A 14,770-nucleotide genomic window follows, 5' to 3' on the forward strand; every position below is an offset into this window, starting at 1 on the left:
TCGAGGCTCATGATTAAATTAGGGCATCCGTAGGAAACCTAACACAAAGAACATGAATTTGGCCAAACGCCCGCAGTCCGTGGAGGACAGAGGAACACGGCGTCTTGTGGTTCATGGGTATCACCAAGGTTAGTGACCGAACGACAACGTTTTTGATTGCTCTTGCTTTGCTTTGGCGTTCGCAGGGATGGAGGTGTACCCTTCCCGCACCCAGCTCCCTGGGATGCTACCTCAACCCGTGCTGGCCGGTTTGATTGGGGGCGTCTGCTTCCTGAGCACGGCGGTCATCTTCAGCACCATGGCCGCCTGTGTCATGAACCGAAGGAGAGCAGCCCGTCTCCGCAAACGCAGGCAAGGTAAGCCCCCCCACCCCCCAAAAGCGTGACAGTTGCACGACAACAAAAGCAACAGCAGTTACAGGAGGAGAATATCTCAAAAGGTGTGAAATCGAGGCAAGTGGACCAAAGTTTATTAAAATCGAGCCGTTTCTTTTGTTACTCATACAAGTAACTTCTTCGGTTGAAATGAAAAGTTTGGGTAGGCAGAGAATCGTCGGAATAGACTATCTCTTGCTGTATCGACTGCAGGGTTGTTGTTGTTTTGTTATGGCCTGTCGGATGCTGGCCCCTACAACAGCCGAATCAGAGGAGGAGGAGGCGTGGGAATCAGGGTCAGCATCAAGGCAACCTGAGAGCTCCGAGGAGGAAGTGGAAATGGAGCTGGCAGAGAGAGAAAGAGAGAGAGACAGAGGTGGAGCCTGGGCCGTTCGTCAGCCCCCAGATGGAGAGTCAACAGCCCCCAGTCTGGAGGTGGCTGATGAGGAAGAGGAGGAACAGCTGGGCCCAGTGCCTGACGCACAGATTCACAGAAAGTAGAGGAGAGGAGAGCAGTGGAAATCTATGGGCTGGTCCTTAGGACGGAAGAGTACCACTGCTAGTGAAACTCTGCTCTAGCTCTGGGGATAAGAGGCAGGAGGCGAAGATGAATAAGTGTGGCATCTCCCGATCGGATGGACTTGTTAGCCTGAGAGATAAACTTTTTGCCTTGGCTGGCGGGGCTCCTAATAAAGGAATTATTGCTTCAACTATCAAGGTTTTGTAGGGCTGGGTCAGAATAGCAATATGTAAAGGCTCAATCATTCAGGTCGAAAGTATCTAAAACATTTATTCTCTGACTTTTAGGGAGGGACGCCATACAGCCAGTATGGCAACGGTTAGTCTACTCTATCCCAATGATTTTCATTTTGACTGAAGAAGTTACTTGAATGGGCAACGAAACGCCTTGTTTTTAATAAACTCGGGATCCAGTTGCCGTGATTTCACCTTTTGAAATACGTTTGTGGCCTGGATGATTTGAGTCCTCACTGACATACAGGAGAAGGAAATAAGGGGAACAGACGTTCGCTAGGCTGCCTCTCCTGCAATCTGATGAACCGAGGAAAGGACTTGGGGCGTAAATGTGGATTTTTGAGACCCAGATCATCTTTGCTGTGTTTTATTCCCTTCCTAAGAAAACAGGAGAGAAGTTGGAGCTGTTGTTTTTCAATTTGAAAAAAAAACCACGGTTTTAGCAATATTACTGTCACTTTTTCCGTTCTTGAAGGCTGGGTAGGTGGCATCTGCTTCACGCCTCGGTTTCCCTTGGGGGGAGGGGGGAAGAGCCATCAGCAGAAAGCCGGCGTGTTCCAAAACAGCCACAAACGCGGGTGCGAAACCTACCCTCCTGGGGATGCCGGCAAAGCCAAATCGGGATGTCAGCCTTTCCATTAGCAATAACAACAAGCTTTGGCTGTAGAAATGACTGCCCTGGGGGTACTTGACCTCCAAGGGTGGAGTTTGCAGTCATTCGCTGGTCAAGTTAGATTTTTAGGCTGGATGCTGCTTCAGGACCATGGAAAGCTCCGAGGAAGTGAATTGTAGCCTTCGTCCCTTGAATGGCTAGAGAATTCTGGGCATTGAAGTCCACCCATCTTAAAGGATGCTGGCTGGGGAATTCTGGGAGTTGAAGCCCACCTATCCTAAAAGAGGTTGGCTCAGGGTTTCTGGGAGTTGAAGTCCATTCATCTGAAAGCATGCTGGCTGGGGGATTCTGGGAAATTGAACTCCACCCTTCTTAAAGCATACTAAATGGGAAATTCTGGGACTTGAAGTCCATTCACCTTAAAGCAAGCTAGCTGGGGAATTCTGGAAGTCAAAGGCCAGACATAAAAAGTAGGCTGGCTGGGGGATTCTGGGAGTTTTATCCCACTTACACTATATTGCCAAAAGTATTCGCTCACCTGCCTTTGCTCGCGTATGAACTTACTGTAAGTGACATCCCATTCCTAATCCATGGGGTTCAATATGACGTCGGTCCACCCTTGGCAGCTATAACAGCTTCAACTCTCTTCTGGGAAGGCTGCCCACAAGGTTGAGGAGTGTGTTGATGGGAATCTTTGACCGTTCTTCCAGAAGTGCATTTGTCACACGCTGATGTGGGACGAGTTTACGTGGCCTACCACTTCGTGGCTGAGTTGCTGTCGTTCCCAAACACTTCCACGTTCTTAGAACACAGCTGACAGTGGACTGTGGGATATTGAGGAGCGAGGAAATGTCACGACTGGCTTTGTTGCCCAGGTGGCATCCGATCACAGTTCCACGCTGGAATTCACTGAGCTCCTGAGAGTGACCCCTTCTTTCACCAACGTGTGTAAAACCAGTCTGCATGCCTAGGGACTTGATTTGATACCCCTGTGGCCATGGAAGTGGTTGGAACACCTGATTCTGATCATTTGGATGGGGGAGCGAATACTTTTGGCAATAGAGTGTATGTTAAAGTTGCCATGGTAGAAAAAAACAGTGCCACAAACACTTAATTCAGTAAGTGAACTCACTTCACGCTGTGGCAGGAAACTGGTCTGCCCTTCCCTGTTGCTGTTATAAAAGCCTCTTGTGGGGGAATTCCACCTTGGCCTCTGCAAACAAACACACACACATACAGAGTTGCCAGGCATTATCTTACCTTTTTTTCTGCATTTTATACCTAGTATACATTTGATGATGATGATGATTATTTTTAAAAACGGAATGTGTGTGGTTTCCCTTGGTTGTTCATTTTCACTTTTTAAAACCCTGCCATTGTTTTTATAAATAAATCAATACGGCAAACACACACACAGACACGCACACCTTCCTCCTCCTGTTTTCTCCGAAAGAAGCACCCTGCGCGGTGGGCTGGGCGGGGTCTTGAGGGGAACTGGGAACTCTGCTCAAAAGGTGTGGTGTGTCTGGATGGCTGCAGGTTGTGGTGTGGCAGTTGTCTACCCCATTGTCAGATTATTCTATGAATGGCCTGGTTTTGTGTTCCCATTCTGTATAATTTCCCCTTTTTGTGTTCTTATGGCCTTCCAGATCTATCCATTGTGTTTTCCTCCACCAAGAAGCTTCTGTCTACGCAGTAAGTTGCACCATCCTGTTACTTCCTTTTCCTGGTGGCCTCTGCAGCTCCTCTTCCCTCTATCCGCTGTTTTCTTCTTTTCTCATAGAAGAGAATATTTGTAGGCTTCAGCACTGATGACGTTACCTAGTTGGGTCATGAAACCTCTGCAAGAAGATAAGAGAAAACCACAGAGCATCAAAGACCCCAGTTCTCCTCCTCAATCATTCAGCAAACCCCCATACCCTTCTAGTACTGATGTTGTTACCTAGTTGGGTATTGAAACGTCTGCAAGAAAATAGCTCAGAGAGCACTGAGCCCATAATTGTCGTCCTTCTCTTCCATTCAGCCAACCCCACACTCTTCTAATACTCATTTTGTTACCTAGTTGGGTAATGAAACGCCCGCAAGAAAATAATCAAGCTCAGAGAGTACCAAGGACCTCACAGGGTTTTTTTTTCTTTACTAAACAGAGGGCTATAATACGATGGGGGGGAGGTTATATTATTTTCCATAATAAACATCTAAGGGTAGTTCTTGAAGGTTGCAGTTCCCAGGGTTATATGATCACCTTTTGTGGCTTTCTAACAAGTAGTGTCAATGGGGAACCCAGATTCATTTAACAACAAATGTTTACTAACTTAAGATAGCAGTCTTCCAATATTTGAGGGGCTGCCGCAGAGAGGAGGAAGGGGGTCAAGCTGTTCCTCAAAGCACCCGATTGCCAGACAAGGAATAATGGATGGAAACTGACCAAGGAGAGATTCAACCTGGAAATAAGGAAGAATTTCCTGACAGTGAGAAGAATCAACCCATGGAGCAGAAGTTGTCTTCAGAAGTTGTGGGAGCTTCATCCCTAGAGGCTTTCAAGAAGAGACTTGCCTGCCATCTGTCAGAAAGGGTGCAGGGTCTCCTGCTCGGGTGGGGGAGTTGGACTAGATGACCTACAAGGTCCCTTCCAACACTGTTCATCTGTATCTAACTGCAGGGATGCGTTTAAACACTGTGGGGAAAGTTGAACCACTTGCTACTGTTAGTAAAACAAGGGATATATCCCTCCCCCCACCCCTCTCTCTCTCCTGTCCACAGGCATTCAACACGTACTACGAGCTCGGACAGCATTATGAAGCTGAAATTTCAGGGGTCTCGCTATGAGAGCCTTCCCCGGACCCTCTCGGGCGAGAAAGCCAGCCGTAACCTCAGCCTCGATCTCTCCGGCAGCCACACTGCCAACAGCACCAATTACATCCTCTACGAGAGCCACAAGGACCAACCGCTTCCTCTCGAGCGCATCTCCCGGGGTCCCGACGGCCGCTTTGTGGTACAAAGCGAGGAGGCGTCCCGAGAACGCCACAGCCCCTCCTCCCACCTGGCGAACGGGGAAAGCCCACCGGAGCCCTACCTCCAAGTCTTCTCCTCTCCCAAGGAAGCCCGGTGGCACCGCAGTGTCCACCTGAGAGCCAAGAACCCCGGAGAGGCCCAGCAGGAAGCCAAAGCTTCAAACCATCGACAAGGCCGCTATTTCGACGACAGCAGCAGCAGCCTGACGGAGGAAGGCGAGCCCTTGCGTGCCGCCACGCCGTACAACATGATCCCAAATAACCAGTGGCTCCGGGACACCGCGGCGTCTTCTCCGTCCTCCTCACCTCGCTGCACGTCCAGGTCTTCCTCTCCGACAGTCCACCCCGGCGCGAGTAATTCGGCCCAGAGTGGGATTCTCCAGTATTTGAGTTTGCCCTTCTTCAAAGAGATGAACGTGGACGGCGATTGGCCGCCGGAGGAGAACGAGAAAGACGACGGATCTTTGGTGGAGGCCGTCAATCACGAGCCCAGACTTCTGGGAAGCCCCAGGAGGTCTTTTATTCCAGACCAGGACAGGCCAGCTGGTTCCATCTACATGGACATGGAGGCCGATTCGAGCACCGTTCAGGATCAGCTCGCGGAAACGTCCTTCCTCCAACTTCCGGATCCCGATACGGGTCCCGCGAAGACACCCTTGCCAGGGTCCCTGGCTTGCCCGCTGTACCTCTGTTCCAGGACCGAGAGCCCGCCACCGAAGGACCAAGGATGGTTATGGACACTGTCGTCTTCCTCGTCGCCGTCCTCCCAGCCCCTCCTGGATTGCTCCGAGGCTGAGCTGTCCTGCCTGACTCTCCCCCTGCACGAGCTGCCCGCCGAGAAACCCAAGTTGCCCGCTGCCAATTTTCCACAAGCCCTCCCCTCGGAGAAATTCCTGAGGGGCAGCTTGACCAGCCAAAGCAGTGGGCGGGGCAGCGGTTCTTTCTTAAGGCCGCCGTCGTTGGCCACCTCCGTAGCGGGCAGCTACCTCAGTTCCCCTTTCGGAGAAGCGGCTAGTGGCCGAAGCAGCTCTGTGGGAGACGAGAACAGATACAAAAAGGAGAATTTAGCCACTGTCTTGGAGAAAAGGTGAGGTCGAATGCCGGGAGGGTCGCGAGGCTTGAGGAATTTTGTAGGGATCTGTTTTCAGGTGGTCCTAAGGAGAAAGGGTGTGAGGTTCAAGGAATAAATAAAGGGAAGTTTTTGTTGTGGCCCGCCAGCGGCCAGTGGACCTGGCAGCCGATTCGGACAGTGAGGAGGTTGGGGAGGAACCTGGGCCAGTCCTGGAGTCTGGGGAAGGCTCTGACGAGGGCTCATCCAAGGCGGGTCAAGGAGTTTGCTTCATGGTCTTGAAAAGCCTTGGTCAGAACAGTTTTAACAAGTGTCTAGTCCTTAAGACAGGGCCTCCCTCCTTAGGAACTCAGAGGCGACCTCTAGTGGAATTGCAACCTCTCTGTAAATTCAAGGCATTTTTCCAGAGCTCAGTTCTGCCAGGAGAGAGAATTATTCATTTAAGCTTTAATTAACCCGGGGTTGGCCAGCTTTGAACAATCTTGGTTTAATCACAGAAGACGGGAATCCGTCTGGTACTCAGGGGTCATGATCCAGGCAGAAGAGGAAGCAAATTATCTGAAATTGGAAGACACGGTTACCGAAAACAGGAGGGTTTTTTGTATTATTTAGCTCCAGCACTGAATTTCAGAAAAGCGTTTTGAGAAATTTCAGTTTGCTAAGTGAAAATAGCACCCTCTCTGTCCTTCCCTACAATAATCGGCCTTGAAAAGAGGATGCAGTTTGGCAATTTAACCCTTAAACCTTCCAGTGACTGAGTTGACCCAACCATGATGTGCAAAAACACCCCTGTTCAAATTTCAGACAGTAATTCACTCCAAGGTCAGGTGTTGCATCAGAACTTTCCCTGCTTATTTCCGCCTCGTATGGTGTGGTTGTGTGAACGCACACCCACTTCAGTTCCTTTTGACTTTGGCTCAGATGCTAAAAGCCAGGGGTGTTTTGGGAAGCGTTGAGGCCTTTAGAATGGCAGGAAAAAAAAGTTACTCTTATCCCAGTGGCTAAGACGCTGAGCTTGTCCATCAGAAAGGTCGGCAGTTCGGCGGTTGGAATCCCTAGCGCCGCGTAACCGAGTGAGCTCCCGTTCCTTGTCCCAACTGCCAACCTAGCAGTTCGAAAGCACGTAAAAAATGCAAGTAGAAAAACAGGAGCCACCTTTGGTGGGAAGGGAACAGTGTTCCGTGCGCCTCAGGCGTTGAGTCATGCCGGCCACATGACCACGGAGACGTCTTCGGACAGCGCTGGCTCTTCGGCTTTAAAACGGAGATGAGCAGTGCCCCCTAGAGTCGGGAATAACTAGCACAGATGTTCGAGGGGAACCTTTACCTTTTTACCTTGAACTCTGACCATGCCACAGATGGATAGGAAGCTGCTATTCCCAATGCATCCACTAGGTGGGGATGTTCCTTGTAAAGCATCTTGTAAATGAAAGTTTAAGCCTCCCCCCCCTCCCAATTCCATTCGGCAGTGTGTCCTTGACTTACGACAGTTTGTTTAAAGTTATGATGACATTGAAAAAAAGCGTGGCCTAGTCTGATCCCATTGCCGTGTCGTAGTTTCCCCTTGTCCTCCGCCCGCCACTCTTGTGATTGCAATCTGGGTGCTTAGCTTCACAGTCAAAAGTGAGTCAAACTTTGGTTGTTTGGCAGCCGACAGTATTCAGGATAGTTGCAGCATTCCAGCAGCAACGACGAGCAAAGCCAATGGGGGAAGCCAAGCAGGGAGTCTTATGGGCAATGTGACATCGCAGCAAATGTGAGGATTGGCTTAACAATGGATTGCAGTGCCCCCCCCTCCCCCAAACAAAAAAAAGTTGCAAAATTAGGGGGTTTGAGTTAGTCTTCACTTCTGGCAACTGCCTGGATAAGTCCCCTCCGTTTTTCTTGGCCAGTTTTTTCAAGTTTGTCATTCCTCCTTCCTAAATTGGACAAAGAGAGATTGGCCCAAAGTCACCCAGGTGGCTCTCATGCCTAAGGTGGGACTAGAACTCACAGTCTCCTGGTGATTGGTCCAAAGTCACCTAGTTGAGTTTCCTGCCTAAGGTGGAACTAGAACTCACCATCTCCTGGTGATTGGCCCATAGTCACCCAGGCGGCTTTGATGCCTAAGGCAGGACTAGAACTCACTGTCTCCTGATGATTGGCCCAAAGTCACCCAGCCGGCTTTCATGGCTAAGGCGGGACTAGAATCCACCGTCTCCTGTCCCAAAAGCACCTAGATAGCTTGGTATCCAAAGCAGGACTGGAACTCAGGGTCTGCTGGCTTCAAGCACAGTGGCTCACTGAGCAATAACCCATCTCTTTATTTTCATTTTCGTCACCCATCTAAGTTTCCTTAAATTGGGTCTCTTCTAGGAGGAACACTTCTGTGGATGAAAACTATGAATGGGACTCGGAGTTCGCTCTGGAGTCGGAATTACTGGACGCCTTAGAAATCTATCGGAGCGGAGACCCCAAACGACCCATTTCCTCTATCGCGGCCCACGACTTGGAGAAACAGAGTAAGCAGACCTCCCTCGCATGTGGGAAAGCACGCTTTCCGAAAGGGATTTTTATTCATGAAATTGTATGCATTAAATTCGATTTGCTTCCTCCCCCCCCCCCCCCATCCCCCTCCAAAAAAGTTAAGGGAGGTCTTAAGATTTATGAATGGCCTTTGGGACAATGCTGAAGCTGCTGCAAACAATCGAAACCACTTGAAAAGAATTGGGTGCCCCATGCCCCCAATCATCTTTTAAATGACCCCGTATTCCCTTGCGGGGTGGACTCTGGGCAACTGAATGAAGCTAGCGGAGTGTTTGAATGGCTGGATGCCCTTCCTGTTGCCAATGAGGAGCTTTGTTCAGCAGACATATTCTCATTGAGCCCCGAGAGAGAAATATCTGCCTCTATCTAGGATCAAACTCATTGTTGTAGCCCGCCAGCACAGCTGGCAGCAGATTCGGACAGTGAGGAGGTTGGGGAGGAACCTTGGCCAGTCCTGGAGTCTGGGGAAGGCTCTGTGTCCGAGGCAGAGAGGGGGCCAAGGCCGTCTGACAGTTATCAGCTGCCTTCGGAGTCAGACATCAATGAGGCAGAAGAACAGTTGGGGCCTGTTCCCAGTGTGCACATGCGCACAGTTGCCAGGTGAAGGGAACAGCTAAGGAACAGGGGTCAACGTGGGAGTAAGGCCATAGGTGGACGATGAATGGCTCCTCCCAGAGGAAATAAAAAAGGAGCAACAGGGGAGTGGAGTTTGCAGGAGATTTATTAAATAAGCAAACTGACCTCATTCCCCCTTCCCCTTCCAAAAGATGGGGTTAGTGTGACTTGAACCCGTGTCTTCCTCTGCCTCCCCTTTGCAGGCTTCAGAGGCTCCACCGAATCCAGCAGAACATCTCCTACTAATTCACAGTCGGTCAGCGCCTTGGAGGGGTCCAGCTCTCCGCTGCCCTTGGCAAGTCCGGAGGAGCGTTGCGCCGCCCTGCGCAAGGAATTCCTCGCTTACCGCCGCCGTCGAGAAATGATTCAGCAACGGCGGCAGAAGAGGGACCCTGGTGGGAAGGACGAGAGATTTGAACAAGCCACCTTATTCTAAAAATCCCTTCCCTGGGATTTTTTTTTCTTGGGGGGAAAGGACAGTTTGCCGTCTGTCCGCAAGAGGGCAGCTTTGGGACAACTTGAATGCTAAGTCTGCCCTCTAGAGGCACGCAAGAGAACTGCTTTGTAAGTTCCAAAGATAACAGGCGTGGGTTTTTTTAAAAAAAAAAAACTTTTTTTCCAAATCTCTTGAGTATTTTATGCAGGCAGGGAGAAAAATACATTGACGCCACCCCTGTGGGTGTCTCTGTGTGTGAACAGGCGTGTGATTTATTTTCAACCGGATTCTAGATTAGAAGCAGCAGGTGATGATGGGATGTTTGGTAAAATTTGGGGCTTTGCCAGGGGGAGAGAGGGGGGAGAGAGAGGACATTTTATCAAATGTTTACAAGACACCAACATTTGATAAAATGTCCTCTCCCCCCCCCCCCCCCCCCCCGGCAAAGCCCCAAATTCTTAAACACAAAATAGCACGTAAAATATCCGAGCCGGCTTGCAAACTGATGGAGCTGAAGGCCATTGAAGGTGTTAAAAAGTAACTTGAGAATTGGTCCAGGGGCTTGTTTGAAGGCGGACGAGGGAAGGAGGGAAATAAAATGAATGGAGGAGATTGGTCCTCCTCCCCCAGCCCCAGTTCACTGGCTAGTGGTCAGCGATGATGGGAGATGTAGTCCTACAGCTTCTGGAAAGTCACCGGTTCCCAGCCCCCAAGAACTTACGATTGTGGTCCACGTCCCCAAGTGTTCAGCAGCAAATGTCAGGGTGGACATACTGTCTCATCTTCTGTTTCCCCCATTTTTAAACACTAAAGGTAAAGGTTCCCCTTGCACATATGTGCTAGTCGTTCCTGATTCTAGGGGGTGGTGCTCATCTCCGTTTCAAAGCCAAAGAGCCAGCGCTGTCTGAAGACGTCTCCATGGTCATGTAGCCGGCATGACTCAATGCCGAAGGCGCACGGAACGCTGTTCCTTTCCCACCAAAGGTGGTCCCTATTTTTCTACTTGCATTTTTTTACGTGCTTTCGAACTGCTAGGTTGGCAGAAGCTGGGACAAGTCACGGGAGCTCACTCCGTTACGCGGCGCTGGGGATTCAAACCACCGAACTGCCGGCCTTTCTAATCGACAAGCTCAGCGTCTTAGCCCCTGAGCCACTGCATCCCTAAATATTATTATTTTGTTGGGGGCCATCAAAAGGGCGGCGGAGTTCATGGGGAATTCTCCACTTGCGCAGAGAAGGGATTCCGGACGTCACCAGCTGCAGGCCAGATGTGAATCAGGGGTGATGCAGCTCTAAAAAATAAAGGACCCTGCTATTTTTGGTTGTCGGTCAGGGGAAGTGTGACTTATTTCTGACTCACAAAGGCTGCTGCTTTGGGGGGGGGGGTGTTGCTTCATCCTTCCGAGGGAAGTACAAGGTCCATCCTTGGTTTAATGATTACAATTGAACCCCAATGGTTGGAAGGCAAGCTGTTGAGCGAAGTTGTGCTTCATTTCGCTTTTTTCCATCGTCATTAAGCAAAACGCTGCCATCGTTAAGCGGATCCACCTTCAGACACATAGATGAAATTGATCCGGGTGAATCTTTTTTTTGTTTTTACTACTGCAGGCTCGACTGATTTGATGACCCAAAGCAAAGGGGGGGGGGGGGCTCCAAACTCCATGACGTTTAAGGCTTGAGAACTTCTGACTCTCAGAATTCCCCAGCCAAGGATGGTTGCCAAGCGAGGGAATTCTGGGAGTTGAAGTCCACAAATCTGAAAATCGCCATGTTTATAGGCTCTTAGCCCGGAGCAATGATAACCTCCGTTCCTGCCCCTTTCTTTTCTGTCCCAGGCCACTTTACACTTAAATAAGGAAAACCAAAAGTCCACATATAGACTGAGTGAAACCAGGCTGAATAGCAGTGACGGTGAGAGGGATCTTGGAGTCTCAGTGGACAACCAGCTAAATAGGAGACAGCAGTCAAAAAAAGCCAATGCAATCCTCAGTTGCATTAACAGAGGGATACAATCAAGATCAAGGGAGGTACTAATGCCACTCTATAAAGCCTTAGTAAGACCACAGCTGGAGTACTACATCCAGTTTTGGTCACCACACCATAAAAAAGAGGTTGAGACTAGAAAGAGTGCAGAGAAGAGCAACCAGGATGATGGGGCAAAAATACAAATGGTTGCAGGAAATGGGCAGGGCTAGTCTAGCGAAGAGAAGGACCAGGGGAGACAGGAGAGCAGTCTTCCCATATTTGAGGGGTGCCCCAGAGAGGAGGGGGTCGAGCTATTTTTGAAAGCCCCTGAAGGCCACACTAGGGATAATGGATGGAAACTGAACCATAAGGAGGGATTTTCTGACAGTGAGAACAATCAACCCATGGAGCAGAAGTTGCCTTCGGAAGTTGTGGGAGCTTCATCCCTGGAGGCTTTCAAGAAGAGACTGGACTGCCCATCTGTCAGAAATGGTGTAGGGTCTCCTGCTTGAGCCGGGGGTTGGACTAGATGACCTACAAGGTCCCTTCCATCTCTGTTAATCTGAATCTATCTAAGATGATCAAAGGCCTGGAGGCCAAAACGTACGATGAATGGTTGCAGGAACTGGGCACGGCTAGTCTAGAGAAGAGAAGGACCAGGGCAGACAGGAATAGCATCTTCCAATATTTGAGGGGCTACCACAGAGAGGAGGAGGGGGTCAAGCTATTCTCCAAAGGCCAGAGAAGGAAGAATGGATGGAAACTGATCCAGGAGGGATTCAACCTGGAAATAAGGAGGAATTTTCTGAACAATCAACCCATGGAACAGAAGTTGCCTTCGGAAGTTGTGGGAGCTTCATCCCTGGAGGCTTCCAAGAAGAGACAGGACTGCCCTCTGTCAGAAATGCTGTAGGGTCTCCTGCTTGAGCCGGGGGTTGGACTAGATGACCTACAAGGTCTCTTCCAACTCTGTTAATCTGTTTAAAAAAACCCATCTCCTGATTTGGGGTGGGGGGGTTGCACCGGAGACGACCTATCCCCAGAGCTGGTCCCTCTGGGGCATCTGGGAAAGGAGGTGGGGGGGGCAATTATGTCATTGAGAATTGCATAGCTAAAAGCTGACGTCTGCCTGGAGGAATGCAGCGCAGGAGGGGGGTGGGTACTTTTGTTTTTAGCTTAATTCTTTGTTTTTCACTTAATCCTCCTTCCCTTCATCTCCCTGTCTGCATTCAGCCAGGGGGGGGGGGGGAAACCACCCAGTTTTAGCAAACTTTTAAAGCTGCCCCAAAAACTTTTAGAAAAGCGGGATTTATGGGGGCTACTTTTTGCTGGGAAAGTTTTTCTAGTGGCTGAATCCGTTGCTTTGCTGCTCGGTAGACAGGATTCGGGGTGGATGACCCAGGCGTTTGGGAAGGAGGTATTTTGTGAACTGGTTTCCTGTCTTCCCAAATTTGGTTCTGTCTTGCCAGTGACGTGCAAGAGATGGAGGAAGGTCGGAGCTGCCCAGAGGGGAAAGGAGGGGAGAGTTCCTCTGGGTTTTTTTTTTTAAAAGAGTTATTTTTTTTAATTTCTCATACATACATTTACAAATACACAATCTCATAGCTCTCATTAATAATATGTGTTTTCTTTTAATATTTATAACAGTTTTCCCTCCTCCTAAAGTTAAAAATATAATCGAGATTGCTTTTCTGCATCCCTTACACCCATCTTATTTTATAACAACTCTCTTCTTCCTTCCCCTTTTCTCCTTCCCTTCTTTCTTCTCTCCTTTCTTCTTTCCCTTCTCAACTGCCCCTTCTTCTCTTTTCCTACCTTCTCTCCTACTCTTACTTCCCCTCCATTTCTTCCTCTCCTTTTCTCTTTTCTCTCCTCTTCCTACTCTCTCCATTCCCTCTTTTTGTTGTTATATTTACATATTTCTGGAGGGAAGAGTTCCTCGTGAAGCCTCAGCTCGCTCAGTGCCCTTGTTTGCAAAACGCATTACTTTTCCATTTTTATATATATATCTAATTGTCGAAACATCAAATGCGAAGGGAAAAGAATGGGAAGTATAGGAGAGGAAAAAGGGAAGAGAGAAAAGTGTTGGGTAAAAGAGGAATGAAAAAAATCGACTTTCGATTCTTTTTAGCAGTAAAAGAATAAGTTGCAACCTCACCTTTTTCCTTTTGCGCAGCAATATGTACCAGCCGTTTCTATACCTATCTAATCCGCGGAATCCAAAATCAAAATTTTCATATTTTTTCCCACCTCAAGCACAAAGTCCAGAAGTGGTTTCCAAGCAGAGACACAATTCATCAAAATCTTTTAATTTAAAGCAAACGGTTTAGCCACTTAGAACGTACAATAACAGTGTTGGAAGGGACCTTGGAGGTCGTCTAGTCCAACCCACTCTTCAAGCAGGAGATCCCCCCCCCCCAAATACCATTCCAGACAAATAGCTGTCCAGTCTCTTCTGGAGAAAGAGACGGTGGAATTGAAATGATCTGTGGCCAGATAATGCACCGGATTGAGGTTTCATATCACATCCTTCTTGGAGGAATGCAGATGTGTGAGGCTTACACCCCAGGCATGGATTGGTAAAAAGCCACTGCCTCTGGATTGAAATAATGGCAGAGAGCAAAGAGGAACTAAAGAGCCTCTTGACGGGGATGAAGAAGGAGAGTGCAATCAGAATCAGACTTAATTGAGTCACCTTCAGCCATTCATCTAGCGGTCATTTGTAAGAGGGTAGTAGGTGCTAAGATCATGGCATCCAGCTCTCTCAATTCCTGGCAAATAGACAAGGAGGAAATGGAGGTAGTGACAGATTTTATTTTCCTGGGCTCCAAGATCACTGCAAATGGGGACTGCAGCCAAGGAATTAAAAGAGGCTTGCTCCTGGGGAGGAAAGCGATGGAAAATCTAGACAGCATCCTAAAAAGCAAAGAAATCACCCTGCCAATCAAAAGTGCGTCTAGTCAAGGCTACGGTTTCCCCAGTTGCAATGGATGGCTGTGAAGGTTGGACCATAAGGAATGCTGAGCGCCAAAGAATGGAGGCCTTTGAACTCTGGTGCTGGAGAAGAAGACTCCTGCATTGAGTCCCTTGGACTGCAAGGCCATCCAACCAGTCAGTCCTAGAGGAGATCCACCCTGGCTGCTCTTTAGAAGGCCGGATCCTGAAGAGGAAACTCAAAGACTTTGGCCACCTGATGAGAAGGAAGAAGGACTCCCTGGAGAAGAGCCTCATGCTGGGAAGGATGGAGGGCAAAAGAAGAAGGGGACAACAGAGAAGGAGGTGGCTGGATGGAGTCACCGAAGCAGTCGGTGTGAGCTTATATGGACTCCAGAGGACGGGAGAGGACAGGAAGGCCTGGTCCTGGAGGAACGTGGTGCATAGGGTTGCGTTGGGTCGGAAACCTTCG

General features: G+C 49.2%; 1 protein-coding gene across 1 annotated transcript in view; it reads left to right on the forward strand.

The window, feature by feature from the left end:
- IGSF9 (immunoglobulin superfamily member 9) overlaps window positions 1–9,659 on the forward strand; it is a 35,578-nt gene extending 25,919 nt beyond the window's left edge. Inside the window, exons 17-21 of the mRNA XM_081968129.1 lie at window positions 186–356; window positions 3,390–3,435; window positions 4,504–5,841; window positions 8,178–8,323; window positions 9,167–9,659. Of these exons, the coding sequence (XP_081824255.1) occupies window positions 186–356; window positions 3,390–3,435; window positions 4,504–5,841; window positions 8,178–8,323; window positions 9,167–9,399 (1,934 nt within the window). The 3' untranslated portion in view covers window positions 9,400–9,659. The remainder of the gene's footprint in view (window positions 1–185; window positions 357–3,389; window positions 3,436–4,503; window positions 5,842–8,177; window positions 8,324–9,166) is intronic.
- Window positions 9,660–14,770: the final 5,111 nt, after the last annotated feature.

The sequence above is a fragment of the Natrix helvetica genome (genome assembly GCF_964273705.1).
Source record: "Natrix helvetica genome assembly, chromosome: 16".
Classification (NCBI taxonomy): domain Eukaryota; kingdom Metazoa; phylum Chordata; class Lepidosauria; order Squamata; family Natricidae; genus Natrix; species Natrix helvetica.